Source organism: Polyodon spathula, chromosome 14, assembly GCF_017654505.1.
Source record: "Polyodon spathula isolate WHYD16114869_AA chromosome 14, ASM1765450v1, whole genome shotgun sequence".
Lineage (NCBI taxonomy): Eukaryota > Metazoa > Chordata > Actinopteri > Acipenseriformes > Polyodontidae > Polyodon > Polyodon spathula.
In genome coordinates, this window is record NC_054547.1 from 17,004,322 (window position 1) to 17,032,233 (window position 27,912).

At 37.5% G+C, this 27,912-nt stretch overlaps 1 protein-coding gene across 1 annotated transcript; it reads left to right on the forward strand.

The window, feature by feature from the left end:
• Positions 1-9: 9 nt before the first annotated feature.
• On the forward strand, positions 10-27,912 carry LOC121327135 (cytochrome P450 4B1-like). Its single transcript, XM_041270950.1, has 13 exons — positions 10-285; positions 8,406-8,550; positions 9,139-9,183; positions 12,221-12,348; positions 13,229-13,357; positions 14,044-14,203; positions 14,600-14,706; positions 16,834-17,024; positions 17,414-17,547; positions 19,213-19,277; positions 19,901-19,983; positions 21,774-21,967; positions 24,379-27,912. The coding sequence occupies exons 1-12, from the start codon at positions 85-87 to the stop codon at positions 21,940-21,942; spliced, it is 1,557 nt and encodes a 518-aa protein (XP_041126884.1). The 5' UTR covers positions 10-84; the 3' UTR covers positions 21,943-21,967; positions 24,379-27,912.

Below are 27,912 nucleotides of genomic sequence, written 5' to 3' on the forward strand. Positions count from 1 at the left end.
CTTTGTGGAATTGGCAACGCTGATTCAGAGGGGTAGTACAGACAGCACTGTGCTGCAACCAACGTCACAAGTACCAGAGGAGCAATGGACACGGTCGAAGCTTTAAGAAATCTGGTGTCCTTTGCTTTTGATATTCATCGCGTGTGTCATTTAATTGCTGCCTTCTGTCTGGTAAACTTGGTGCTGAAAGTAACAAAGCTGTTTATTAGTAGAAAACAATCGATCAAAGCATTGGAGGCTTTTCCAGGACCGCCACGACACTGGCTCTATGGGCATGAACATGAGGTACAGTACTAAAATGTTTATATTGTGTTTATGTTTATATTGTGAACTGCAATAAGATAGGGGTCTATGTGTTGTAGTATTTACAGTATAAGTAAAACACAAAGGAAACGGGCATTGATTACAATTATATTATGGTGGTAGAACAGTAAAGAACCAACATTATTGGTTTACTGGTATAACATTGTAGTTGCTGGATTACATAAGTGAATTACTGTGAAACTTCAATTAAACTTCGTGTATTTACAATATTTGCCAGCAGACCCGGCGCGTATTGGACAGAGACAGGTGAGACGCTAATTTTAGTACACCATGGAATTCGATATCCCTTGTGATTTCACGCCTGCGCAGATGCTTTTTTCCCCTTTTTTCAAAAGACATCTGAATTGGAATGTCAAATATATCTGTGTATACGCGCCACACTGATAGTTACCATGATGTACTCAGGCTTATTGTTTTACTTAGTTTGAGGCACGAAAGCGTCACATTATATTTAATTTTAGCAATTCTATATATTGTTTTTGACATGTGAAATTCTGTATCTGAAATGTAAACTAATTAATGAGGTATCACTGCCCAGAAAGACTTCGAAAATATTTAATAAGCAATTAATAGAAGTCAGACCAAGTAAAACAACACAAATACTAGGCAGCGTGTCTTTTTTGATTTATTTTACTCTTCTGTTTGGTTAAAGCTCTCTTTATCCCTCAGTGTAGACTACAAATAAATCTTTGGCTGCGTTCGCGTTACTCATAGAAAGTCTTCGCTGAAGTCGGGAGACTGTCCTGTGAGGTATGTGTTCAATTATATTAAACACTGGGTCCCACAATATTCTACATGGGTGGGGGTACATTGTTCCATAGCTATTGAGAAGCCAAAAAATTCTGTATCCCCTTGCAGTATAATCAAAACATGAATTTAATGGATCATGTTATATTTTTTTTGTACAGACTGTCCAGTGAGGTATGTGGCAAAATGTGTTAAACACTGCCCACCCCTCCACCCCCAATATTCTACATGGGTGGGGGTACAGTATTCCATAGCTATTGAGAAGCCATAGAATTCTGTATCCCTTCACAATGTAATCAAAACATGAGTTTAATGGTATGTGGTTTCTATACAGTGTTTCTGGAGTTTGCTTAGGCACCAATGATCATATTGTAATGATCGTTGTTAGCATTAATACAGTCTAAAATAAAAGCTGTCTACACCAGAACATAATGTTACAAATCAAAGTTTTGTTTGAACAGTCTCTTGTTTTTACTGCCAACAGCAAAGGAAAAGAAAAAAAAAATACAATAATATTAGTAACTTATCTGGGCTAAAAATAAACAAAAATAGAAACAATATTAATAAACTAAATATAAACAACAAAAAGTCATGTAAAACTAATTTGAAGTTGACAGAAGAATAATAATAACAAGAAGAAGAATATAGCTGCAAGCAGCAATACTGGGGCCAAGTATGGAAATATGGCATATGCCAGTCTGCCAAGATCCACAAGTGTACAACCTTGTGGCTTATTAGCCTAATTATTGTATAAACTTGCAGCAATAAAAACAAGGAATGGTCTAAATCTTTTGGCTGATGCTGTGGATTAATGCAATCCAAATGGAACCAGAGACTGCAGCCATCACAAGCAATCTGCTTTTTTTTTTCCATTTGCTGTTGGCGATAAAAATAAGGGAATATTCAAATAAAACTTTAATTTGTAACATTATGTTCTGGTGTAGACAGCTTTTATTTTAGATTGTATTAATACTAACAGCGATCATTACAATATGTTGGTGCCTAAGCAAACTCCAGAAACACTGTACAGGGATTACATCCCGTTAAACTCATGTTTTGATTACATTGTGAAGGGATATGGAATTCTAGCTTCTCAATAGCTATGGAATACTGTACCCCCACCCATGTAAAATATTGGGGGACCCCAGTGTTTAATATAATTAAACACATACCTTACTGGACACTCTGTACAAAAAACGTATGACTCCTGACTTCAATGCAGACTTTCTAGGAGTAACACGAACGTAGCCAAAGATTTATTTGCAGTCTACACTGAGGGATAAAGAGAGCTTTAACCAAACAGAAGAGTAAAATAAATTTAAAAAGACATGCTGCCCAGTATTTGTGTTGTTTTACTTGGTCTGACTTCTATTAATTGCTTATTAAATATTATCAGTCTTTCTGGACAGTGATACCTCATTAATTAGTTTACATTTCAGATACAGAATTTCACATCAAAAACAATATACAGAATTGCTATAAATAAATATAATGTGACACTTTCGTGCCTCAAACTAAGTAAAACAATAAGCAACAATTTTAATAGCGTAGTTACTGCAGTAAACAAATAGGCTATGCATTACATATAGGCTTAACTTAAATTACATTTTATATTATTATTATTATTATTTTATTATTATTATTATTATTTTATTATTATTATTATTATTTATTAATCCTGAGAGTCACTTTCATCGCTGTCACTTCATTACGCTCAAGCTCCTCCTCATCTTCCTCAGCTTCAATGGCAATGACAGAGCTGTATTTACATTATTTGCCAGCAGACCCTGCGCGTATTAGAGACAGGCGATTATTTGACGTTTTACGGTATATGGAGTTTACTGTCTTGTCAGAAAATTACTACAAATATTTGCTGGTCTAGTAAGGGATCAATATCAGGAGATTATGCAAATATTTACTCCAGCCTATATCTGTTGCGGCAGAGTAAGTTACAGTGTAACTGTTTTAATGAGCTACTGGTGGTTATTGCAATGTCTTTTTTATACGTGGTGTATGCATTACAAATTAACCAATAATTTCTATACATTTAATCTAGTAGTTAATGATGTAACGATTCCCTTTCCATTCGAAGACAACCACCAACCAATACTTTTGGGATATGCCTGCCTTAGGTAGGTATTCACTGAGCATTTAATGTCAGAGCTGCCGATAGTCCCCTCCGTGGAGTTACATCCTCGGTCCCGCCTGCCGAGGTAATAAGTAGAGATCACTTCCTGTTTTGGCTCTCGCCTATGGTAAGGTGTGCTTCTGTGTCACTAACCCGAGTGTGTTTTTGAAAGAGCTCCTCTGAGTTGACTAGTTCCCTTGCATTCGTGCTCAGAGCTGGCTTGCCGCTCTAATGGAATCAGCGGCTCCATTTTTCTTGCTCACAGCCTGCTCCGCTTCTGACACAGACTTGTCTTTTCTCGGCTATCTGTCGTGTGAGTGTGACTGCCTGTGCAGTATTGGTGCGTGCGTGTGTTGTCTTTCAACCTAGACCTTCAGGAAGAACATCGTTCCTCTGCCGGGGCTCAGTTTGCAGCCCCCTCCCTTGAGCAACAACAGCCAGTCAGCCGTGTGTCCTCCTCCGGGGCTGTGTTCTAACCTATCCTGTTGTTGAGTAGACCTCACCAGCTACCTCGGACTGCCCACCTCGGTGCGTCGGGCCTTAAAAAAAAAAAAAAAAAAAAAAAAAAAAAAAGTACGTTCTCCCTTCTCCTTTATTTCTCTTACTAACTGAGCTCTCTCCCGCCGTGGCTTTGGCCTATGTGTCTCCCCTGGTGCATGTTGTGCGCTGACCAGGTGGCTGACTACACGCGGTTGGGTTGGCACCACTGCATTAGCTACCCCCCGGTGCTTTGGTACCTTGGTGCACGCTCAGCCCTTGATAGTTTGGTGCCTTGTTGCGCACGGCGTTCGATGCACTCGGTGCGCACGGTGTGCACGGTGCCACTGCACCCGCGCTGCCGTGGTGACTATTCTATTTACCCTTACAGCTTTCCTGTTGTGTGCGTGTTTGTGTTTGCTTGGTAATAACAATAACAATAAAATTTTACAGCTCACCCGTCCGGCTTGGTGACTATTGTTCCCCCATAGCTCAATTGCTGTGCTTGTGAGCCTCTATTTTCTTTTTCTATTCCTGCCTTTGCAGTTAAAAAAGTATACGCTACACGTTGCCCAGCTGTGTGACTGCACACAGTCCAGAACCAGGTTATCGCCATGCGGCACCTTGGTGCAGCACTGTGTGTTTCCCTGTACTGCACTCCTGATTGCCTACCACAGCCAATAGAGCCTGTGTATCCACCCCTGTATATGCTATGCACTACCCTGGGTTTTGTTGAGTACATGTGGTTAAGGTTAGGCGCCTCCCTATTCATCCAGTGCACAGGAAATATTCTCCTTTCAGGAGAGCATCTTCGAGTTTTCCGTGCTGCAATTCAGCCTCTCCTTAGCCCCCTACACATTTTCAAAGTGTATGGATGCCGTCCTAGCTCCCTTGCAGCTGCAAAGGATCAAGGTGATGAACTACCTGGATGACTGGTTGATCAGTTCCCAGTCGCAGGAAGGAGCAGCGGCCCACACAGTGATTGTGATGAAGCATCTGTTGAGGCTGGGTTTCACCCTCAACGATGCCAAGAGTCAATTAATACTGGTGCAAGTATGATCTACTTGGGTCTCCGGCTGGATTTCTTTACGATGCGAACCTACCTGTCGGATGACAGAGTAGCTGCCATTCGCAACTGTCTGGCCCTATTCAACAAGGGTTCACAGTACACTGACTGTGTCTTGCCTATGCTAGGAAGTCCTATGCTGATGGAGGCAAGCATCTCACCTGAGCAAAGGCGTAAGGATGGAGTGATTCACAACCGTCAAGTGGTGATCACAGATGCATCCAACCTGGGTTGGTGTACGGTCTGGGCAGGCAGAGGAGTCAGCAGGTCCTGGATAGGCTGCTGGACATCCCTGCACATAGTGTCATGCTGAAAGGTGAACTTCCATCCCAGTTTCAGTTTTCTTGCAGAGGGCAGCAGGTTTTCCTCAAGGACTTCTCTGTACTTTGCTCCATTTATTTTCCCTTCTATCTTGACAAGTGCCCCAATCCCTGCCGATGAGAAACATCCCCATAACATGATGCAGCCACCACCTTGCTTCACAGTAGGGATGGGGTTTTTTGGGTGATGCTCTGTGTTGGGTTTGTGCCAAACATAACACTTCGCATTTATGCCAGAAAGTTCCATTTTAGTTTAGTCAGAACACAAAACTTTTTGCCACATACTTGCATACTTCAAACAGGATTCAAGGTGGGCTTTTTTGAGTAATGGCTTCCTTCTTGCCACCCTACCATATAAGCCAGATTTGTGGAGTGCTTGGGATATTGTTGTCACATGCACACTTGGACCAGTCTTGGCCATAAAAGCCTGAGCTCTTGCAAAGTTGCCATTGGCGTCTTGGCAGCCTCTCTGATCAGTCTCCTTCTTTCTCTGTCATCCAGTTTGGAGGGACGGCCTGATCTAGGCAGGGTCTTGGTGGTGTCATACACCTTCAACTTCTTAATAATTGTCTTGACTGTGCTCCATGGGATATTCAAGGCCTTTGATATTTTTTTATACCCATCCTTTGATCTGTGTCTTTCAACAACTTTGTCCCCGAGTTCTTTTGAAAGCGCCTTGGTGCTCATGGTAGAGTCTTTGCTTTGAAATGCACTACCCAGCAGAGGGAACCTGCAGGAATGCTGAATTTATCCTGAAATCATGTGAATCACTACAATTTAACACAGGTGGTGGCCACTTAACTTGGTGTGTGATTTTGAAGGCAACTGGTTACACCTGAGCTAATTTAGGATTGCTATTACAAGGGGGTGGACACTTATCCAAGCAAGCTATTTCAGTTTTTATTTTTAATTAATTTTCTTCAAATTTCTAGCATATTTATTTCATTTGGCAGTTATGGGGTAGGATGTGTAGATAAATGAAATAAAGAACTATTTTAATGCATTTTAATTCCAGGCTATAAGGCAACAAAAGGTGAACATTTTGAAAGGGGGTGTAGACTTTCTATAGGCACTGAGGTACGACTGAAGTCCACTAATTTTTTTTTTAAATATGATCCTAGAGGATATATATATATATATATATATATAGCTCTGGAAACAATTAAGAGACCACTGCAAAATTCTCTGGTTTTACTATTTATAGTAAAACCAGAGAAGGACAATGCTCCATGCCACACAGCCAGGTCAATCAAGGTGTGGATGGAGGACCACCAGATCAAGACCCTGTCATGGCCAGCCCAATCTCCAGACCTGAACCCCATTGAAAACCTCTGGAATGTGTTCAAGAGGAAGATGGATGGTCACAAGCCATCAAACAAAGCCGAGCTGCTTGAATTTTTGCGCCAGGAGTGGCATAAAGTCATCCAACATCAGTGTGAAAGACTGGTGGAGAGCATGCCAAGACGCATGAAAGCTGTGCTTGAAAATCAGGGTTATTCCACCAAATATTGATTTCTGAACTCTTCCTTTAAAAATGAATCTGACCTTATTTTCTTTGCATTAGTTGAGGTCTGACAACACTGCATCTTTTTTGTTATTTTGACCAGTTGTCATTTTCTGCAAATAAATGCTCTAAATGAAAATATTTTTATTTGGAATTTGGGAGAAATGTTGTCAGTAGTTTATAGAATAAAACAAAAATGTTCATGTTACCTAAACACATACCTATAAATAGTAAAACCAGAGAAACTGATAATTTTGCAGTGGTCTCTTAATTTTTTCCAGAGCTATATATATATATATATATATATATATATATATATATATATATATATATATATATATATATATATATATATATATATATTTTTTTTTTTTTAATCACCTGAAGTCTTGCATGGAAATATCTTAAATCTTACAAAAATATATATGTCAACCTTTTGACCTCTACTTTTATTAGTGTAGGTCACTCAATTGGCCATTTTTTAAAGGGATCAACATAATCTAGAAGGCTAGAACAGTACATGGGATGCTTAAAGGTTTCTAGAGTTCTTAGACATTTTCTAGATTATTCTTACTGTAAAACAAAATCATCATCATTTTGTGTTTGTTCCACTATGAAGCTATTTTGTGTTCATGTGTTAAACCAACCCAAGTTTGGTTCTGTCCCTAGCTTCTGCTTTAGGGATAATATCATTTTTTTTGCCTAACTGGTTTAACAGCCATATGTAGCGTTGTATTCTGTATTGCTGTTGAAAGAAAAATCTCCAGAAAGAAAACAGAAAATCATTTCAGTTTCTCATTTACCATTTTCTAATTTGTTTATAGAAGTCTGTGTCATCCATATGTTTTAAACTTGTTTGTTTTTAGTTTGTTTGCTTAGCAAAGAAAGCTTAAAGCCCACAAAGGCAAAGTAGAAATAGTGCCCCAAACAGTTACCAGTTACCTTTTACAGTCGATTGTAATATTATTGAACTTATAACTGTGCATGCAGTCTTGCAAAATGTTAAAAAAAGAACCTTCACAATTGAACTGTTAGAAACCTATAGCGGGGGAATGTGTTATACCTGTTTCCATAAACATGTGGGTACAGTGTATTCTACTTGATTACTTATCTTGACTATTATAACCTTAACTGCTTAAAAGGTGAGTTATGCATACAGTATGTATTGTGATAAGCTACAGATATGCTGCAGTGGCCAAAATCACAGAAACCTGAAAAACGAGACACAGTTGTTTCTGTGTTATAGCAGGTCAATGAAATGTTTTGTGCACTCAGTATACAGATGAACATAGGATGACCTGTTATTAAAGGCATTTACACCAGTCTGTAATTTACTTCCATTTTTTTAAAAGGAAAAAAAAAGCTAATAAATGTAAAGTCTCTTTATTTTTGCAACATTCGTGCAATCCAGGTAGTTATGGGTTGTATATGCCATACCCATGAGTGAAATAAACGTAGCACAACATGAACGTTCATGGAGTATTATGTTTAAGTTGCATGTACTAAAAAAGTATATTTAAAAGCTAAATTAAACAGCTGAATTTGGATAATTTCCGTAATTCAGGCTCTGAATCTTTTTAGAACAATGCAATTCGGATAGTAATTCTGTCCTTGGATTGAACGAATGCAACATACATGAAATACAAAAAAAAGTCATTCAGCACTAGAACTGAACACATGACTAAAATATGACATGTATAGACCTTAACGCAAAGCTACAGAATACAATTTAAATCAGACTTCATCAAAACGACAGAATAATCTGTCATTAGTACACTTATAATATATGCTTTGGAGCTTAATGCTGTACATACCCACCTTCTTCCCCAACCTGTAAAGTTTCATCAAGATGGGACAGATTTTGACAAGTACATCAGCTGGGCAAAACAGTATCCCTACTGTGTCCCTTTCTGGTTTGGGCCTTTTGTGTCAGTCCTGGACATCAACCATCCAGATTATGTTAAAACCATCCTAGCAACTACGGGTATGTGTCTCTGTCTTACTGTATTTACAACCATTTTCTTTATAGTCTAATTAAACTGCAGATGCTTTATAAATGTTTTGTTTACCCAGTTTTGATTGTGTAGATTTGTTTTAGATATATACATTACTTGAATGATTTGGGATCAGCTAAGATATTGAATAGATTTAAAGAATGGTCTTGCTTCAAATCTCCAGCACTTAGTGTCGATACAAAACATTTTAGCTTGTATGTAATATACTGTAATAACATTTTACACCATTGATATTATATAATATATTAGAAGCTATGACAAATCATTTTATTTAGGACAATGAAATTTTAAATCTGGGGAATAATAGACCCAGAAAAAAACAAAAAAACACTTCTAACATTATTCAGAGAAGAGAATTTTGTAAAAATAAATAAATAAATAAAAATCCCAAAAAATGTTTTGCTATTGATTTGTTATTTTTAGTGATTTGCTTCAGTTAGGAGGGCTTCATGGTACATTACTGTGATATTCATGTGTAATATATGTAAAATATTGTCAAGAAGTATTGCTTCTTGAGCTATTAATCTATTTTGTTGTATTTGTGTTCATGTTTACAGAACCAAAAGATGATATTTCATATACATTTCTTATTCCTTGGATCGGTATGTACTATTCATTTGTCTACCCCAAAACACAGTACAGCACTTCATTATTGAACAACAGTGACAGCGTTTACATGGACAAGTCATGACAGTTTTCCTCACATTGTGTTTGCCATACTTTTTAGGAAATGCATTGCTATGCTGTTCTAAATTAGGAAAAAAAAAATCGGCTGTACCAATGCAGATTACACAATTCATAGTAATTTAGGGGAGGGGATATTAAAATGTCTGTGTCTGCCTAGTAATTAGGAAAAGAATAACTCTGAATATCGTGAGGAGATCTTCATGCGTTGCCATGAAGATTTAAAAAAATTAAGAAGAGAAAAGAATCTACTTGTTATCGAGCACATTCCGAATTATCACGCCTCACTTGTTTGTGTCTTGTGTTACCATTCCAACACACACGAACATATAAAAGTGTATAAAATAAAACTTCTACTAAGTATGAGTTTTACTACTTAAAAAATAGATATGCGTAACACCTAAAAGTTTTATTTAATGAAAGTAGTCTATAAATATATGTGGAAAATATGGGAATACAATAAAAAATGGTATGATCCATAGGTCGACATGAATATAAGATTGAGAACAGGGGGGTCGTAAAAATAAATACGAGGTTCCTGAGCAGCTTCATGCACTGGCAGTTCTATAGGCGGAGTACCAGCCTGAGCATCCTAGTGTTCCTGGTCCCTATACCCTGTCTCTTCTCAGAGAAGCCAGTGACTGCTGGTCTGCAGCTGCGGTAGAAGTGCCAGGTGCAGAGTCTGCATAACACACATATTATAATGAAACGTGGATGTTTTGTAATATTATAAACATTCAAACAAAAGTTTTTATTTAAAGCTATACAGTACATTATGTTGTTTGTTAACTATATCCATTACTTATTGCACAATATGCCAATTGATCTAACAGTTCTGTTGTTCCTGGGACAGCTTAAAAGAATTATAAAAAGAAAATATGACTACTACTAATAATAATAATAAATAATAAATAATAATAATAATAATAATAATATGAGGCTATACGTTTGGTTAGTTATGCTTAACAACATGCATTTAGGCTGTAAGAGTGGTTTACATTTGCAGCATCTTTTGCGATTTTTCTTGTGTGTGTGTGTGTGGTTTGGTACGGCTTTGCTGAGGAATAACGTGAGATTCTCTCAGTTCCGCCAGTTAAACCAGATCTTGAATGCTGAAATCTCGTGAGCCACAAGCACGATTCCTGCTCTGGTTTACATGGGTTTTTACAGCTGTTTTATCGTGAGAAAGCGATTGGCCCTGCCTTTAAAGTTGCGCTAACCAAACAACATTCTTTTGCTGTTTCATGATGTGTTTGCATGACAATGTAACATAATCATGGCTGTAGAGTCGATTTTCACATGCATGTAAACCCAGCAAGTGCCTTTTTGTTTGCTCTCCTCCACAAGATCCAGTTCTTCAAAGAACGACAGGCTTTAAATGAAAGCATTTGAAAACTATTAGAAGCGTTATACAGGTACTTTATCAAATTTGCTATTTGCTTATATTAATATATATATATATATATATATAGATGATTGTCTCTGTCAATTTATGCCAACCAGCCGGGAATATTCCAACAAACCTTAATCCTTATGAATCAGAGAGAATTCGTCGCTCTTTGAGTGGCATCTTATGTTAACAAGCAGTGCCAGTAGGCATTGTGAGAAGGACCTGTCTGCACACCAATTGTTGTCTGTGCTTAAAGCGTTTGAAGTGTTACAGAACACCTTTTAGTGTTTACAACACAAACACTACTAACCACTGCTGTCTCCTGTGCTATATATATATCGCTCAAATGTCTTTTTCATCATAATCTCGATTGTTTCAGTGTTTTTAGATACATGTCTGGGTCATTAATCAAGTGGGAAATGAAGGTGATAAAATTCTGAACACTTCTTTGGAGTGAATCAGTAGACGTCATCCTTCCGGCATCTGTGTCTGCCTTACTCTCAGGATCGCAAAACATTACTACACACCATAATGATGATATTTTAGTTGTGAAGCCACTGAGTTTGAAATTGAAAATTCTGAAATGGTTCACAAAAACAATTCTTTTTGTGTTATCCATAATTCCATGATTCAGGACCCCATTCACATGTACGGCTAGTGGAACTGTCTGAAATAAAGTGTTAATTATTATGTAAATTTAGTGTTGTTGGGGTTTTTTGGTTTACTGTTTTTTTGTAACAGGATAGAAATTACAGTAAAAATAAAAATAAAACCATAATTTTACACAACTAGGAACAAAGCACTTGTATGATTTAATTTTGAAATTTAAAGCCTTCTATTATTTTCTTTTGCAAAAAATGGGTGACTACATATTGCACATTGATTTCTGTATGTATAATTTATTTATTTATTTTCTAGTACAGTAGATATAATTATAGCAGATACATCTCATATTGCTAATTTTGCCAACAAATAATTTATTCTGTGTTTCCAACTCTGAAACCAGGTCTTCCAACTTGCAGAAACTGACACCATTGCCAATGAATTTCTTCATATCTAGGGAACTGTAATAGAGACACATCACAGTTATAGTGTATAATCTCTCTAAAACTGTACCCGTAAAATTAGTACCAGCAAAATCTCCAAATGTGCAGATCTATCTATTGGCATACATTCTATGCTGTTACTTATTGTACAGCACTGTCTTAACATGCTAGGAATCATGCAGGAACAGAAAACCTGCCTCGGTGTGTCAGCCTGCTGGAAGCTTTCATGTCATGTTTTTGTCTGCTACCGATTCACATCGAAGGTTTGATAAATAATTAGTTTGATTTCATTCTTAAGTAGATTTATGACCCAGGGAATATGAGTAAAAATATCAAAACAATTTTTATAATGTTGAAAAAAATATTTCAGTAATGCATATAGCACAGGAGGCAGAAATGGTATTTCTGCCTCCTGCGCTATATTTCAGACTAAAGTTGCTCTTTAAGAAATTTGTTTTTTGATGTATGAGGCATACAATATACTGTACATTTCATCAACATGTTTGCATATGTCAACAGGAAATGGTTTGCTGGTGGCAGATGGTCAGAAATGGTTTCGGCATAGGAGACTTTTGACGCCCGGATTCCATTACGATGTTTTAAAACCATATGTGAAACTGGTAGCAGATGCTTCAAACATTATGTTGGTATGAACTATTTTATATTGCTTCTTAAAACATAAAACAAATGTATACTTTATATCAGAACATCAGTGGCAGAGGAAGAAGAAGAGAAAGATGGGCCTCCCGCCAGCCCAAATGTTAATGATGTAACACTTTATAAACATCAAATATGCCAGGGCAAGTGTAGCATGTATAAAAAATACATCTACATATAGTAAGAACGTTTTCTACTCACATATTTTAATTGTATTTTGTGTGATCTTTACATCCTACACTACACTATTTTTAATCACAAGCTTAAAGGTTAATCAGTCCCTCTGATCGCTGAAATCAATTCAGAGTTCACACAAGGGTGCAGAATTCAATGCAGAAATACACACAAATTGGTCATTTCCTCACATAGAAAACCATTTTCCCCTCAGAAATACAGGCATGTTAATTTCCGTGAATGTATTTTGGTACTCGGCAGTACCCATTAACAGCTTCTGCCAAAATTACAAGCTGAATCGTGCATACATAATACAAATGTACTGGGTTTATTTTACTCCTGTTTTTACAATAGGTATAAATTATGTTTTTTGTTTTTTTTTGTCGAGATAATTTGAATATTTTTTTAAATTTTGGAAGAGTGTTCAAACATAAAACCCATTTTGTCACAGCACTTTTATAATATTTTGGGATTAAATGAAAAACGGCACCAGAAGTAAAAAACATAGTATAGTAGAATTGTCATTTTTTCTTTCACTGACTATATTATAAACATACAAGCCTCAATTTATTCAGACTTTGCTTTGTAACATGTTATTTTTTCCATGTACTGTAGAATCCAGGGCCACTGAATTTTATAATGTTATTTATATTATTTTCTGAGGTTATGTGTTACAAGCATTTTCCTATTAAACAGGATAAATGGGAAAAACTTGCTGGGAAGGAGGAGTCTATGGAAGTTTACCAGCACATTAGCCTGATGACCCTTGATAGTATAATGAAGTGTGCTTTCAGTTACCATAGCAACTGCCAGATTGAGAGGTCAGTATATTTAAGCTATAACTACTTGGCACGTCAAAATGTATGAGGATTCTTCCTAGTGAATATAATGAAGGACCTTGTGGCATTTTTGGAAAAATAAAGTAACTGCAGAGGCAAGAAAGATATATTGTGTATTTTGTTTTGTATTTAAGAGATTTTTTCATGGTCTCACTATGTATACAAATCAGAGAGTTGGCATTACTTATTGTTTTAGATTTCTTCCTCCACCCTTCAGCACCTAAACACATTAGCAATTGAGATTTTGCAGAATCTGGGCTGTGTATACAGATTATACCAGTAGAGCAGAATATGCTTTATAAGGGGGATCTTGGATAAAGGGGTTCTCTTGTATCATTTTTAGCACACTTGTGGCATATAATATGAAGGTGTTTCTGTGTTTTTCAGTTAATAGTTACAGAAAGTAGGATGTTTAGAAAGAAAAAACTACATTTAAAAGTTATTATTAACCATTTTGTCTGGCATTATTAACACTTTCATGCCAACATGTCATTAATGATATTGTGAAAGATACGAGATATATAATATATAGTATACTAATATAATATATATATATATATATATATATATATATATATATATATATATATATATATATATATATACTGTATATATTATGATATATATGACATATATATGATATACATATATATTTTGTGGTCTTATTTAAAGTCGCCATGTTTAAATTCTTACATCGGCGCTGTGTATGAACTTTGTGATCTCACAAATACCAGGTTTTGGTATTTTCCTTATCACATTGACATTATTTTCCATCTTAGTCCACATGGTTATAGATTTCGGAAAGCATGCAAGGTAGCACGTGGTCACACAGGTAAAATATATAGATTTTCTTTTTTTTAATAATGATTTTTTCTGGTATGCTATTTACTCATAAAAGATAAATTAATACTACTACAATGACAACTATGACTACTACTACTACTACTACTACTAATAATAATAATAATAATAATAATAATAATAATTATTATTATTATTATTATTATTATTATTAGTATTAGTATTAGTAGTAGTAGTAGTAGTAGTAGTAGTAGTAGTAGTAGTAGTAGTCATCATAGTAGTTGCAGTAGTATTAGTCATAGTAGTATTAGTAGTATTATTGTTGGTCCTGTGGTAATAGCTACAGAACATGCTGTGTTTCTGCCACAATACTGTGGAAAAGGTTTCTTTAGAAAAAAGTTTTGTAATTATTCCCTTCTTATAACAGAACAAGTAATAAAACAAAGAAAAGAAACTCTACAGGACGAAAAAGAACTTTTAAAAATTCAGAAGAAGAGGTATTTAGACTTCTTGGATATCCTGCTGTGTGCAAGGGTAAGTTACCACAGCACTTTCTTGATTTTATATCTTGTGTCTTCCCTGCAAACGGTTCAAAAATTGTTTTACCTTCAATTTCTACAGTTAGTGGACAGTCAAAATGGTGAAAATACTCCTGAATGGTCCATTTAAACAAATTACAGCTGTGTATATTTGAGTGCAGAGCACTTGTGCCAGGCATGTTTGTGACTGTGGTTGACATGTTTGACATTTGACATTCCAGCTCATCCCACGTTTGCTCAATTAGACTGTGCAGGCCACGGCAGGTGTTTAGGAACAGGCAATAGGTCATATTGAAACGCATTTCGTCCATCAAGGTAAAAGGCAATTAAGCACCTGCCCATTGACTCTACCCTCCAAAGGAGTAACTGGTCCCTGACAAAAGACAATTAAAGTACATTATTAAGCAGGCTGGATGGTTGGCCCAAAGCAATCAATGCAGAGGGTTTCCTGAGGCTGTCTCCACATCTAAATTCCTTCCATCCATCGTGTGTGAACTGATTCTTCTGACAACATAAGGCTTTTCCTGTTCTCCATAGTTCGATGACAGGGCTCTTTGAACTACTGTAGGCAAACTGCAGACTATAAGAGGTTACCTGAGCTATGGATATTCACCCTGCGTGATTCTGCTCATTACTTTCAATGGCAGAATTGTCTTTGTTTTTAATGCAGTGACAACCACCTCTTACAATTTACTGAAGAGTTATGTTTCCCCCTGTCAGTGAGGAGCTGATACAGACCATCAACTCTTTGAAGACATGGGACACAGTGTTCCTTTGTATCCTAGTTGCAGTAACAATCATCGATCTATCACTCAGAAGAGAAAGTCATGCTCCTTTGCATAGCAACTATTGCAAGGGAAAAGGCTCATGCTCTGAATTAAATCAAATACACCCACGTTATCTCGTCCTTCGCTATACTGCGGATTCGGATATGTCGCGGCCCTGGTCCTTTTACAGTCATGCCTTAGCTGCACTACATATAGACAATTTCACTAAAAATTACTGTTCGTTTTATTTCGTATTACACATTACAAACTAAAATATACAGAACAATTAAAAACAAAGCACTAATATCGTACTGTTCTCATATACACACACATTGCACAATAACACAAAGCAAACTAAATATGTACTTGCTGAAGCTGTATTTTTAAGTAATGCACTAGCAAAAGTCACAGGGTAGGGACGTCAGCTCCCTAGCAACAAGCCTTCTATGTTGTGAATGGATTCTTTCAATGCAGCGGCTTGATAATTTGAGAAAGGAGAGGAAGATTCATGAAAGGAATTGGAGACTTAAATGATGAGAAGCAATTACCCTCCACAGAATGAATTAAAACAGTGTGCTGCTTTTTATATGAAAAATGAGAAAAAGCGGGTTGCGTATAGGATTTATATTGGACCCTGACGCCCATGATAAAACGAGGGAGTGGTTGTACAGTATTTGTTATTAGCCTATTTGTTTTTCTATGGGTTTCTCGCTATATCATGGCCCTCGATATATAGCGGATTTGTATTGGACACCAACACCTGCGATATATCGAGTGAGTAGTGTATTTGTAATGGAATAACACCAGCAAGAAAAAAAAGGTGCCATTTTGAGCATGTAAACTATATTACAGGTTTCCTCCAACGTTTATGCCATTAAAATGTTTGTATTGACTTTAGAACATGTGTCACGACTTGTCACATGTCACTAACATTTACTGTTTTACCTGCTTGATAATTTCACCTCAGGTAGTGTCTTCGGGGGCATTACATGTCACTGGCTGCAAAGTATGTACGTCAATAGGGGAAGCAGCTGACTGGTTAATGACAGGAAAGAAGGTGGTGTAAGAATACCTGACACCAAGGCCTGTAAACAGATTTCTATAGACTTGTTTAGTACCAGATGCCATGTTTTAAAATTAAAATACATGTTTTATATCAAAACTGCACATTTGAGACCCTTATATTAGTGGAAGTGCACAACAGTTTTATAAAAGTCAGTTTGTTAACTAGAGCAACTTTAAAATACATAAGCAAAGTCTGAAATAAAAAATAGTCCCCATCACGTTACACCCTGCACAGTTTTGGCATACGGTTTCACAATAAGCAGTGAAGACAAACCTGTTTTTAATCGTAGGATGAACATGACAAAGGGCTTTCTGATGAAGACATTCGGGCAGAAGTAGATACATTCATGTTTGAGGGACATGATACTACTGCCAGTGGTATTTCCTGGATATTGTACAACCTGGCTGCCAATCCAGAACACCAGCAGAAATGTAGGGATGAAGTACAGGCCGTGCTAGCAGGAAAGGACACCATGGACTGGTAAAATCACAATGCTTTCATCTGAGCTTTGCATCATCGAGTAGAGGGGTGTTATTAGTGTAGAGTTTAAATGTTTAAACATTTTCCAGAATTTTCCCTAAACTTCTGACTTGTTAGAAATATGTTTAACATATATAGGAGTTACTCTTAGCATTATACATACAATTTGCAGCTACTTTTTCTTTAAAACACCACTGAGGGTTGTGTACAGATGCTCCAATCAGATCCATTTAATAGATTAATAGACCCCATTTTGAGTTCCCTTTAGTTTTACATACATAACTTAACTTCAGTAATAGTTCAGAACTGGTGAGCAGACTGTTAGACTGTTCTGTTTGTATTTCATATCTTAAGTTTAGAGAATAACTGGTCATTCGTTCTGATTTCAGGGAAGATCTCAGTAAAATTCCTTACACTACAATGTGCATAAAGGAGTCTCTTCGTCTCAGCCCCCCAGTACCTGGAATATCTCGGAAACTGACAAAACCATTGACATTCTGTGATGGAAAAACGCTGCCTGAAGGTGTGTGTTTGTATTATTCTAAGTTAGGGAAGCTGCATCATATGTAACATGCATTTCTACAGATTGCTCCTCAGTGAAGTGGTAGATATGCACATGTCTTACTGATCACAAAATAGTAATCTAGATTCAGTTATTCCAAAAGTCTTTTAAATGGGGTTATAGAATTGCCACTACTAAATCTAATTAATCATGGGTGTTAACTTTCTTGGTCACAAAATCTCATGTTGGCTGAGACACAGGAGTATTGGCAATTGATGAATGGTTGACATTTATGAACCAAAACTCATGCAGAGTTTAGCAGTATTCCTGCACACAGTTCATTTTTAGTTTGGTTGGTTAGTTTGGTTAAAAAATAAAAACAAGCCCAACCTGCTCATGGATAGAAAATAGTACTTTTTAGACTCTGATTGTTTTATAACATTCCTAAATTAAATGGACATACTGGTATTTTGGAGCCTTAAGTAGAGAACACAAGTATATCCCTTTACAAAATGTTTCAGGGAAAGAATATGACATGATTGGCTATGCAAAATGAATTTCAAAGCTTTAATGAGCAGTTTTTATAGGGCAAGACATGTCATTTTGGCTAATAGCAACTACTAAATAGGGAAAAGTTTGTTTTTTTTAAGAGGTACTCAGAAGCCTGATTATGTAAAGCAATGACACACAAAAAGTGTGCATTTTTATTGTGGGCTGTCTCAGTACAACAGCACAGCTTAAAACGTGTTGTTGTGTTTATAAGAAAGTTATTTTTTAACCAGTCATCACAGTTTGTTGATCATGGGAATGTGCAAGAAGCAGGGTGTAATAAGTGAATGGGAAGTGAAATACCATAGGTGGACAATATTGTCATAAGGGATGTCTCCAGTCCTTCCATTTCCATAGACGTGTTCCACTAAGGTACACAACTGTATTACTGGAATCTAACCACCTCTGTTCATAGGCATCACCAATGTGATTTTATATTGTATTGTATCCTGCAAGCTGGACTACATTAATTTAAATAAATTACCTCTTTACGCTAAAGTATTTAATTTTTTCTTCCTTTGGCCCAATTGTTCTAGTACCAACCGTGAACCTGTGTAAATGGTATCTGTCACTTCTATGTCTTGTTAGAGTTGCACTTTACACCTGCTGCCCCTTGTACACCAATGCTCTTGAACTCCAGCACAAAAAAGAGTTTTAAGGTAATGTGTTATCTATTATCTGAACAGTCTTGCTGCTATTGCAGTTCAAAACATAGCATTCCCAGTAAGTAAACACAACCGAAACATTCAAGAAAACAAACATGAATACAACAATGCCAGCCATTACCTGTCTCAGTCACCTGAACAATATGTCATGGGCCTTGGGTTTGTTAGATGTGTTATTTTCAGTATCACCAAAGTAAGTCTTCAGTTATTCAGATTTTAGGGCTGTGTTGAAGCTATTGATAGATATACTGTACAGCACTGGCATGGCATTGCTTGTGTCAGAGTATATCCCCTCTTGCTATGGCTATAGAAGATGGTGTAAAATGCTGGCACAAAACAAGCAATGGGAAATGCAACGATGTAAAAAAAAAAAACAGAGGTACTGTTAATGTCTGTCCAATGGTTTTGTGAACAGATATATTTCTGTGTGTTTAAGGCCTCAGCTCATTAAATAAACATATTACTATTACAGGCTCTCTAGTTGGAATCAACATCTACTGTATCCACAGATGTCCAAGTATTTGGGAAAATCCAGAGGTATGCTTTAAAATAGCACAAATGTAATATTTATGTACATTGTGAAGGTGCATTTATGTATATTGTGAAGGTATTGTCCTTTTGTTTTTATGGCTCACTTTAGAGTATCCAATTACCTAAAACTATCATCTATCTTTACCTAGAAACACATGTAACACTTACGTTTTTACTTGTAGTATTTCTAGAGAAGTGCTTTTCCAGTTGTAACAAAACTTGGTAACAACATTTTTATTGAACAATAACAACAGTTATTGAACATCAGAAGTATACTATGTATGTAGTAGGTTATGATGGTCTACTTTTCTATGACACTAATAGCCCAGATGTTGTAAGTAAATTTGTGGCAAAGTATGTATATACTAACATTCTTGTTTTTTAAACTATAAGAAACATTATCCTTTAGGAAAGTAAACCTGCTCTGTAAAGTGTAATAAAAAATAACAACATCCTGGTAAAGCATAGCACAGAGAGGTATGGCAAAGCATACTTAAAAACAAATGATAAACTATGGAAAATGCATTGTATAACCTGGTAAAATCATAAACTGAAACATTGGGCACGTTTATGATGGTACATTTTATAAGAGTATAGATGTTACTCCTTTTTTATCACTTTTATTTTAGGTTTTTGACCCATTGAGGTTTTCATCTGAGAACTCGGCCAAAAGACACCCATATGCTTTTATACCCTTCTCTGCTGGCCCAAGGTTTGTGCAAATTAGTATAATGAATGCTAACAAAAGCTACAAAAATACATTCTTAACACTTAGAACCATCTTCAGCACAACAAATGAAGGGTCAGGGATACTCTTGCTACATTAAACAATTCAAATTACAAAACATCTGCATGCCCCACTCTTAAACAGGTCCTGGTTTTTAAAAGGTAACACAGCCTTGAAAATAGCTTAAAAGTGGAAAACATCATTATATTTATTAAAAAAAAACTGAAAACCTCAATGTTTAGATGCTGCTAGAGCACATTCATCATGATGAGGAAATCATTAAAATGTTTTAGAAATGTGATACACATGGCTTGGCACTGGGTCCTTGGAGTCATTCAGCTCACAGAGGAATTGAATTGATGACCTCGTGCTTTGTAATGCAAGCCCATTCTGGTATTGTATCACACCCATCTGATTATAAACTTGCAGTGTCATTCCTTTGCTGACAACAATATCTCAACCCTGATACCATGATAATTGAAGTTTTGCATTGATGTACATTGTTAAGTTATTGCAAGGTGCAGCCCAAATCATGTCAGTATAGAATAATACTTTTAAGAAATGCAGCTAAGGCACAGGTAGTTCATGATTTTGTCCAGGGTCGACAATTCCAGTCCTGGTAGATATATCCCTGCGATGGGAGCTTGTATACATGTGCAAATCCACCGCCGCCATGACTAGAACTGCTAATATCTCTTAAACCATTTGAGCTTGCATCTTCATATTTTCAGGTTATGGAAACTGTTTGGCTTTCACTTTGACCTCATTGCTTTAACCTCCAGTCATATCAGTGATACAGACCACATGTTTTCAGACACTGTGTGTTTACAGCTGGTGTTCTGCTCTATGAGTCTCAATAAAATAATACAGTTCTATAAAAGTGATGGATTTTTTTTTTTTTTTTTTTAAACTGTTTTACTAATTTAAAAAACATTGAATTGAATGTTCCCACAGATTATGCCCCTGGTATGTATTGAGATTTAATTTGGAATATGGTTGAAACAAAGACTTGGACTAGAAGAGTCAACTTTCCCTGCTATAGTTTGAATTAGTGAAATCAACTTATCCTTTAGTAGACAGTAGACGTCAAAACAGACACAGCCCAATTCAGACAGGGAACTCAGAGGAAGCTGCTGATAATTGAGTCTTTGCTTTATGGGCAGACAACTAGACAGGATTCTTATAGCGACAGTTCAATGAACCATACCTACAGTCATTACCCACCCTCCATGTGACATGTGTGACATGCCATGGGAAGCTAACTGGACTACTTTACATTCTCATGAGCTGTGTTATTTAAAGACAGTTAATAGGAAAGAATCTGTATCCTTATTACTAAGTGCAACATACAGTTTAGAGTCATAGCTTTGCCTGCTTTCAAATCAAATGCTGCCACTTACAAACCTGTGTGGCCTGTAAAAATAAATACACATCTAACACAAAATATTTTTTAAATACATGTTTTATTGGACCCAGTTTATTGACAGTCTGCTGAACAATCTTCCCGGTACTTGGGTGTATACAATAAGGAAAATATTTGATCTGTTTGTTTAAGGAGCAGAGCCCCCAAAAATGTAATTTATAAGAAGCTTAGCAGTCTCAAGTATCAGTTGAGTAGCCTGCATTTATTTATTCCAGAATAACAGGTTTAGTGTTTGCTTCAAATAATGCAAATACAATTTTTTCATCTAAAACGTTTTTTAATCTCACTCAAATATTGGTAATGTTTCATTTGAAGACAACTCTTGTATTGTCATGTCCATATTTTTGAATAGGAACTGCATTGGACAAACCTTTGCCATGAATGAAATGAAAGTGGCAGTCGCAATGATACTGAATCGATTTGAACTGGCTGCAGACCCGTCCAGAATACCAAAGAAGATCAGTAAACTGGTCCTCAAGTCACTGAATGGAATACATCTAAAGATAAAAAAGATTGAATAAAGATGCAAGACTTGGTTGCATGATTGTAAGTAGCACTGCTGTATCTTGAAGATATTAAAACATCTAATTAAACATGCAATTTTAATTTCCAAGAAGTTTCAGTTACTCATTTATGATGACAATTTAAAATACTATAATACTATACTAGATATTTACAGTATAATTGTAAATCTCGAAAAACTACTCACTTCTAAATCTTTTGTAGTCATTTTTATATTACTTTAGTATAAATACATGTTAATTTGGATTCATGTTGTTGTTTTTTTCTGACTTTATGTGAACGAAAAGACACACATTTGCCCGTTTTCCCATTGGAAATAGTGATATTTTGAAATATCACAGTCCTGGTCACAAAAGCAAAGTTTGTGGGGAATGATAGCCATTTTCTATACTTTTGAGGCATAAGCAATTAGGAAATAACACTTACTACCCAGGAACAAAAAAAAAAAAAAAAAAAAAATTGTTACACGGTGTAATCATACTGACGTGCATGTACATGTAAAGTAAACTACAGTAGTCTGAATCCTGAAAGAAAAGTGGTAAACAAGACTAGAGCAGCATTAATAAAGCTTCTGAAATAAACTAAATGCAGATGAGCAATTAGAGATGACAGTCTGTGCCCTTTTGTCACTTCTCAAGGGTGATGCCCCAGAATGAAAAACTTTAAAGCAATTCTCTGAGACCATTTTAGCATCTTCAAATGACATGTTCATTCTTTTTCTGTTTAATGTCCCTGTACATGTTTCTGATGATTGCAGTCATTCTCAGTGGTGTTCGTGTAACTACTCAAATACTGCAAATTATTGTTGTCTTTGTCAAGTGGAAAAAGCCAGCACCCTTTGTTATCTCATCCTTTCTTATGCAGAGATAATATGCTAGCACAAAGTTGTTTTTTCTTTGTTTTTTTTTAAATTTCCAAATGTGAAATGCAGTTGTCAGCAACTGTTTAGGTTTAAGGAGATCTGCTCTGGCTTCCCCAAAGCTGAACACATTTTTGGATATGAACAATCAACAGACAGTAGGAAATGCCTTTTCTGGCAGTTCTACTGAACCAGCCCTTCTGTGCTGTGAACTCTCTTATTTCATGTGGTAGTTATTTAGGATTTAGGATTCCAAATGTCAGGTGTAAAGAATTCTTGCACCAAACTGATATTTCCATGTCAATAGCAGATGTAAATTAAGTTACTTCACAAACAGGTGTAAATAAGGATTATTTTGTTTGTCCATGGTTGGCAAATTAATTATTATTGTTATTTTTTAATCTGTAACCCCAACATATTTATGTTAGTTGATAGTTGACAATCTGCCCATCAGATACATTAATAATTTGATGTGGTCAGCTTTTGTGTTTGAAACTTGGCTAGGCAACTTGCCTTAACATTAATTGTTCTGTGTACAATGCCAGGTAGAACAGAACAAGCTGACAAATAAATCTGTGTTATCCATGGATGAGTTAGAATCATAGACAGCCCCTCCATGGCTGTAAATTCTGAATTAGAGCTGTCAATATGATGAAAAAGTTAATGACCATGACATATATCAACAGTATGTACAGAATAGTATAGAATAAGAATCATCAATAATTAATCACAGAATAGTATAGAATAATCATCAATGATTAATCACAGAATAGTATAGAATAAGAATCATCAAAGATTAATAACATAATAGGATAGAATAAGAATCATCAATGATTAATCACAGAATAGTACAGAATAAGAATCATCAATGATTAATCACTGTTTCATAAGCATTTCTCCTCACATATGTCATATACATATGAATGATCACACAGTACAGACATTGCCATATCTACCCAGAATGTCATTTTCTCAATAATGTAAACTAAGTCATGTTAATACCAACTTTCATGACAATTGGATAAGCAGTTGTACAGATACACTCACAAATGTGTAACGTGAGACATGCAAATGTACCATTTCAATGTATTAGACTTCTTGTTCCTTTTGTCAATGGATGACATATTCACATCCCAGTCAAATTGCCTGGCCAGGTTTCAAGTGCCAATCTGTATCAGCTGACATTTAAAATGTTTCAGAAATTAGAGGTAGCCTCTGGTTAACAGTTTTCAACTCGAATTGCCAATTGTACCAGAATTTCTCTCTACCATTACATTTCTGCTGTAGTAAAACACATTTTTTTCTTCTTCTTAATTTCAAACACTAAATACAAAAGCAGAAACAATCATAACATACTTGAGGAGTATCAGAGCGAACTATCCTTATTTTTTTTTAATTAATTCAAATAGAAGAATTTAATTAAATCTTCAAATAGAAGAAAACAGGACCAGTTTATTTCACTGACACAGATTCCATAATACCAGTGCTTTGTGAACAGTTTCCATTCCAGCATCAGCACTTGTCTTTGTTGTCTTCTTTAATTTAAACAGCAATTGCATTTTTTTTTTTTTCCCAGTGGCAGTAATGTAAGCACAGGAACCACGGAAAATCCAGCAGGCCGAAATGAGACACTAATTTCATGATGCTCTTCTAAGATCTGCACAAACAATACATTAAACAGGGATCAGTAGCAGGTCCACAATATAACAATGTTCACCAACGTGTCCACCAAATGGCTCCAGAATAAAGACACTGTAATTCTTCTCTGTTTGCACCTCCATTAGCTACTGTACAAATGTGTCAAATGTGCAGTTTTGTTCTAACAAACATTTGAAAACGCAATGGACAGGGTTTTCCAGCCATGCTCTCCTCCATACAGCACATGGTGCCCAGCTCTACAGCGTCAGTAGACAGACACAGCGGCGCACGGTACACGGTGCACATAGTGCTCTTGGTGCGTGTGGTTGGTACACATGGTGCACACGGTTCTCACGGTGCTTGGCCACTGCTACAGAGCTAGTGCAAGAGCGCACAATGTTGCATGGTACTTGGTGCGCATGGTGCTCAGTGCACACGATGCACATGGTGCTTGACACCCACTGCTAAACGCTACTGCAAGAACGCATGGTGCCGCACAGTATGCGGTGCACGTAGTGCTATAGTACTTGGTGTGTATGGTGCTCAATGCACATAGTGCACACGATACATGGTACAATCAGTCCCTGATAAGCACGATGCTTGGTACAACCGGTGCACGCGGTGCTCAATGCACGTGGTGAGCAGGGTGCTCGGTACATTGCACATCAGTGCTTAAGTGACTGGTGCAAGTGATGAGCAAGGCAAACGGTGCCCTGGTTTCTTAGTGCACTCTGTGTGCACCTGACTAGATGCGTAGTACCCCTGTGCTTCAGTGTACATAGTGCTCAGTGCACCTGGTGCCCCCGGTGCTTTGTTCACTTGTCACGCACGACACGTGGCGCTTAGTGCTCCAGTGCTTGGTATAAACAGTGCTCAGAGCACCGTCCGTGCCTGGTGCTTATTGCACACGGTACTAAGTAAGGACGCTCAGTACACCCGGTACGCCTGGTATTTAATACACTCAGTGTGCACAGTGCTACGCTAGGGTTCCCGGTCCACTTTGTGCCCGGTACCCTCGGCGCTCACAGCTCCAGCGAGCTAGTCCTGGCAGTGTGCATGGTGCTTGTCACTAGGTGCGCACACAGCCAATTGAGCACAGCACTCCAGTGCTTGCTGCACTTGGGACGCACTCGGTCCAGTTGACGAGCGTAGCTCCAGTGCACGCACAACATTAACAAGCACCATGTCGAGCATCCTTTGGTTCCACTCCTGCATAATGTGAGGTGTGAACCTGCCACTCCAGGACAAGCATTTGCTCTGTGTGCAGTGCTTGGGAGTCCAACATGCCCAGGAAGCTATGGGCAGAGAGGATTTTTGCAACCTATGCGCAGCGCCTCAGCCCAAAATACGTTGCCTTAGGCTCAACAGGGCCATGGCGTTAGACGCTGAGTCTCCCATTGTCGAGCCATCAGCAGCACTAGGGGCCCCACCTCTGCTCCTTCAGCTCTCGCAGAGCCCCTCACAGGAGATTCCCTGCACTCAGGCTCCTGCGCCTAGACCTCTCAGCCACTCCCCCCCCCCCCCCCCCCCCCAGGTGAGAAGGGTGAAGTGGTCGACACAAGTGAGGGACATTATTTACTTGAAGGAGCAGATGACACAGGTCCTTGCACTTCTGTCTAGGCAGTAAGTTCCTGCTACCTGCACCAGCCCTGGCCACTGAGCCTCCCACGGGAGCCTGAGTCGAACCTGAATCACAGCCATTGATGGCGGAGGACAGGCTATCGTTATTGGCCTCCTGAGATGACTCTTTCCCCACTGAGATGGAGAAAGAAGGGGAACCAGCACCATTGACCTTGACAAAACCTAGCTCAGAGGTTTCCTCTGAGTCTAGTTTACCACCATTGCCCAGCTCTATGCCGGTTAACTCCACCATCGCAGCCTTAGTTAAGGCTCTGCCGGTGAGTGGATTGCCCAGAGGCCCCATGAGCCTTAACCCTCAATGTAGGGTTATGGAGACACACCTAAAGAGGGCTTATGCAGCGGAAGTGCAGGCGACTCAAGGGCAAGCCCTTAACTCCCCCGTCAGCCAGTAGCTCCCCTGTGTCCGCCTTCATTGCCCATTCCTGCAGCCTTTCAGCCAGCCATGTCTGGTACAGGACTAGTATAGCCATTGCATTGGCTGCTCTGGCTGACAGTGCCGCTGATGCATACGCCTTCTTCAGCATGGCGTCAGTTGTTCTGCACAGCTTGGACCCGAGGGTCGGGTCTCTGTCCCCTCTGGTGAAGGTAAAAACCCTGCACCAGTACTGTGACTGTGTCCCTGATGGTGGGGAATGTGCCTAGGCCCGCTTCTTGGGCTCCTGCAGTGTGTAGCAGGGCCTTTGCTGTTCTGGAGGCTGAGGGAGCGGACCCTGGGTTGCTCCAGAATGAGTGAACCAGCTCGAGAAAATCCTGGTACAAGGGGAGAGAATGCTGTGGGTGCCCTTTTTGCTTCAAGAAGCGGTTCCCATTTATTCCCATGAATTATTATTGTTGTTGTTATGATTAATATTAATAATTACGTATGGAATTATTTGGGGTGGTATGCATATATTGTCAGCCTTTAACTTGATAATTATAATTTGCTTCTGGCTCGTACTACTGTGCTGCCTGAGACACTGCTGTGGAGTGTCCGGCGTAGGATTCTATTATACTGCGTGAGTGTCCTGCACAGGATTCTATTGTACTGCGTGGGTGTCCTGCATAGGATTCTATTATACTGTGTGAGTGTCCTTCATAGGATTCTATTATACTGCGTAAGTGTCCTGTACTGCATACATCATGGTTAATTATAATTCAAGAACAATCCCCCAAATGCCTTTTAAAATACTGAAATATAAAACCATTAAAAACACACACACATACTTTATAAATGTGTTGAAATAAAAACAAACTAACATTAAATCCAACGTTAATAAATCAAAATGTGCCGAAATAAAGTGACGTGGGTCATGTACATGTGTTGCTTGCATTGTATTAGAAATCCAAATCAGAGCAACCAGAAATTGGACCAGTAAGATACTAATGTCATTTTATGTCATCTCTAACTTTGAAAGCTAAATAATACAGTTTAACTATGTCATGTAAGCATGCCTTTTCCTGTAATTTGTCTAGTTAATTACAATGACTTCACAAGTATTACAATAAGGTAGCCTATTTCTTTACATCTTTATTATGTGCTCTAACTTATGTACTTTAAGATTGTAATTTCTTTTTAATGTGGTTCGTGAAAATATTACCAATATCAACCATAAAGTTACGAATAAACTCAATAGCGCCTTTTTGCGTTTTCAAAACAATCTGACTTTCTAAACTGTGCAGCAGAAAACAAAAACTGTCCTTATTGTAAAGTTTCACGGAGTGCTACAAGACAACATTTATTGCAAAAGCATTGGAAATTTTCCATCGCTTTCCAGCAAGATAGCAAGATATTTCAGTTTTTTTTTTATTTTTCTTAAAAATATTTCCCAACATAAAACCAATGTCACCTTAC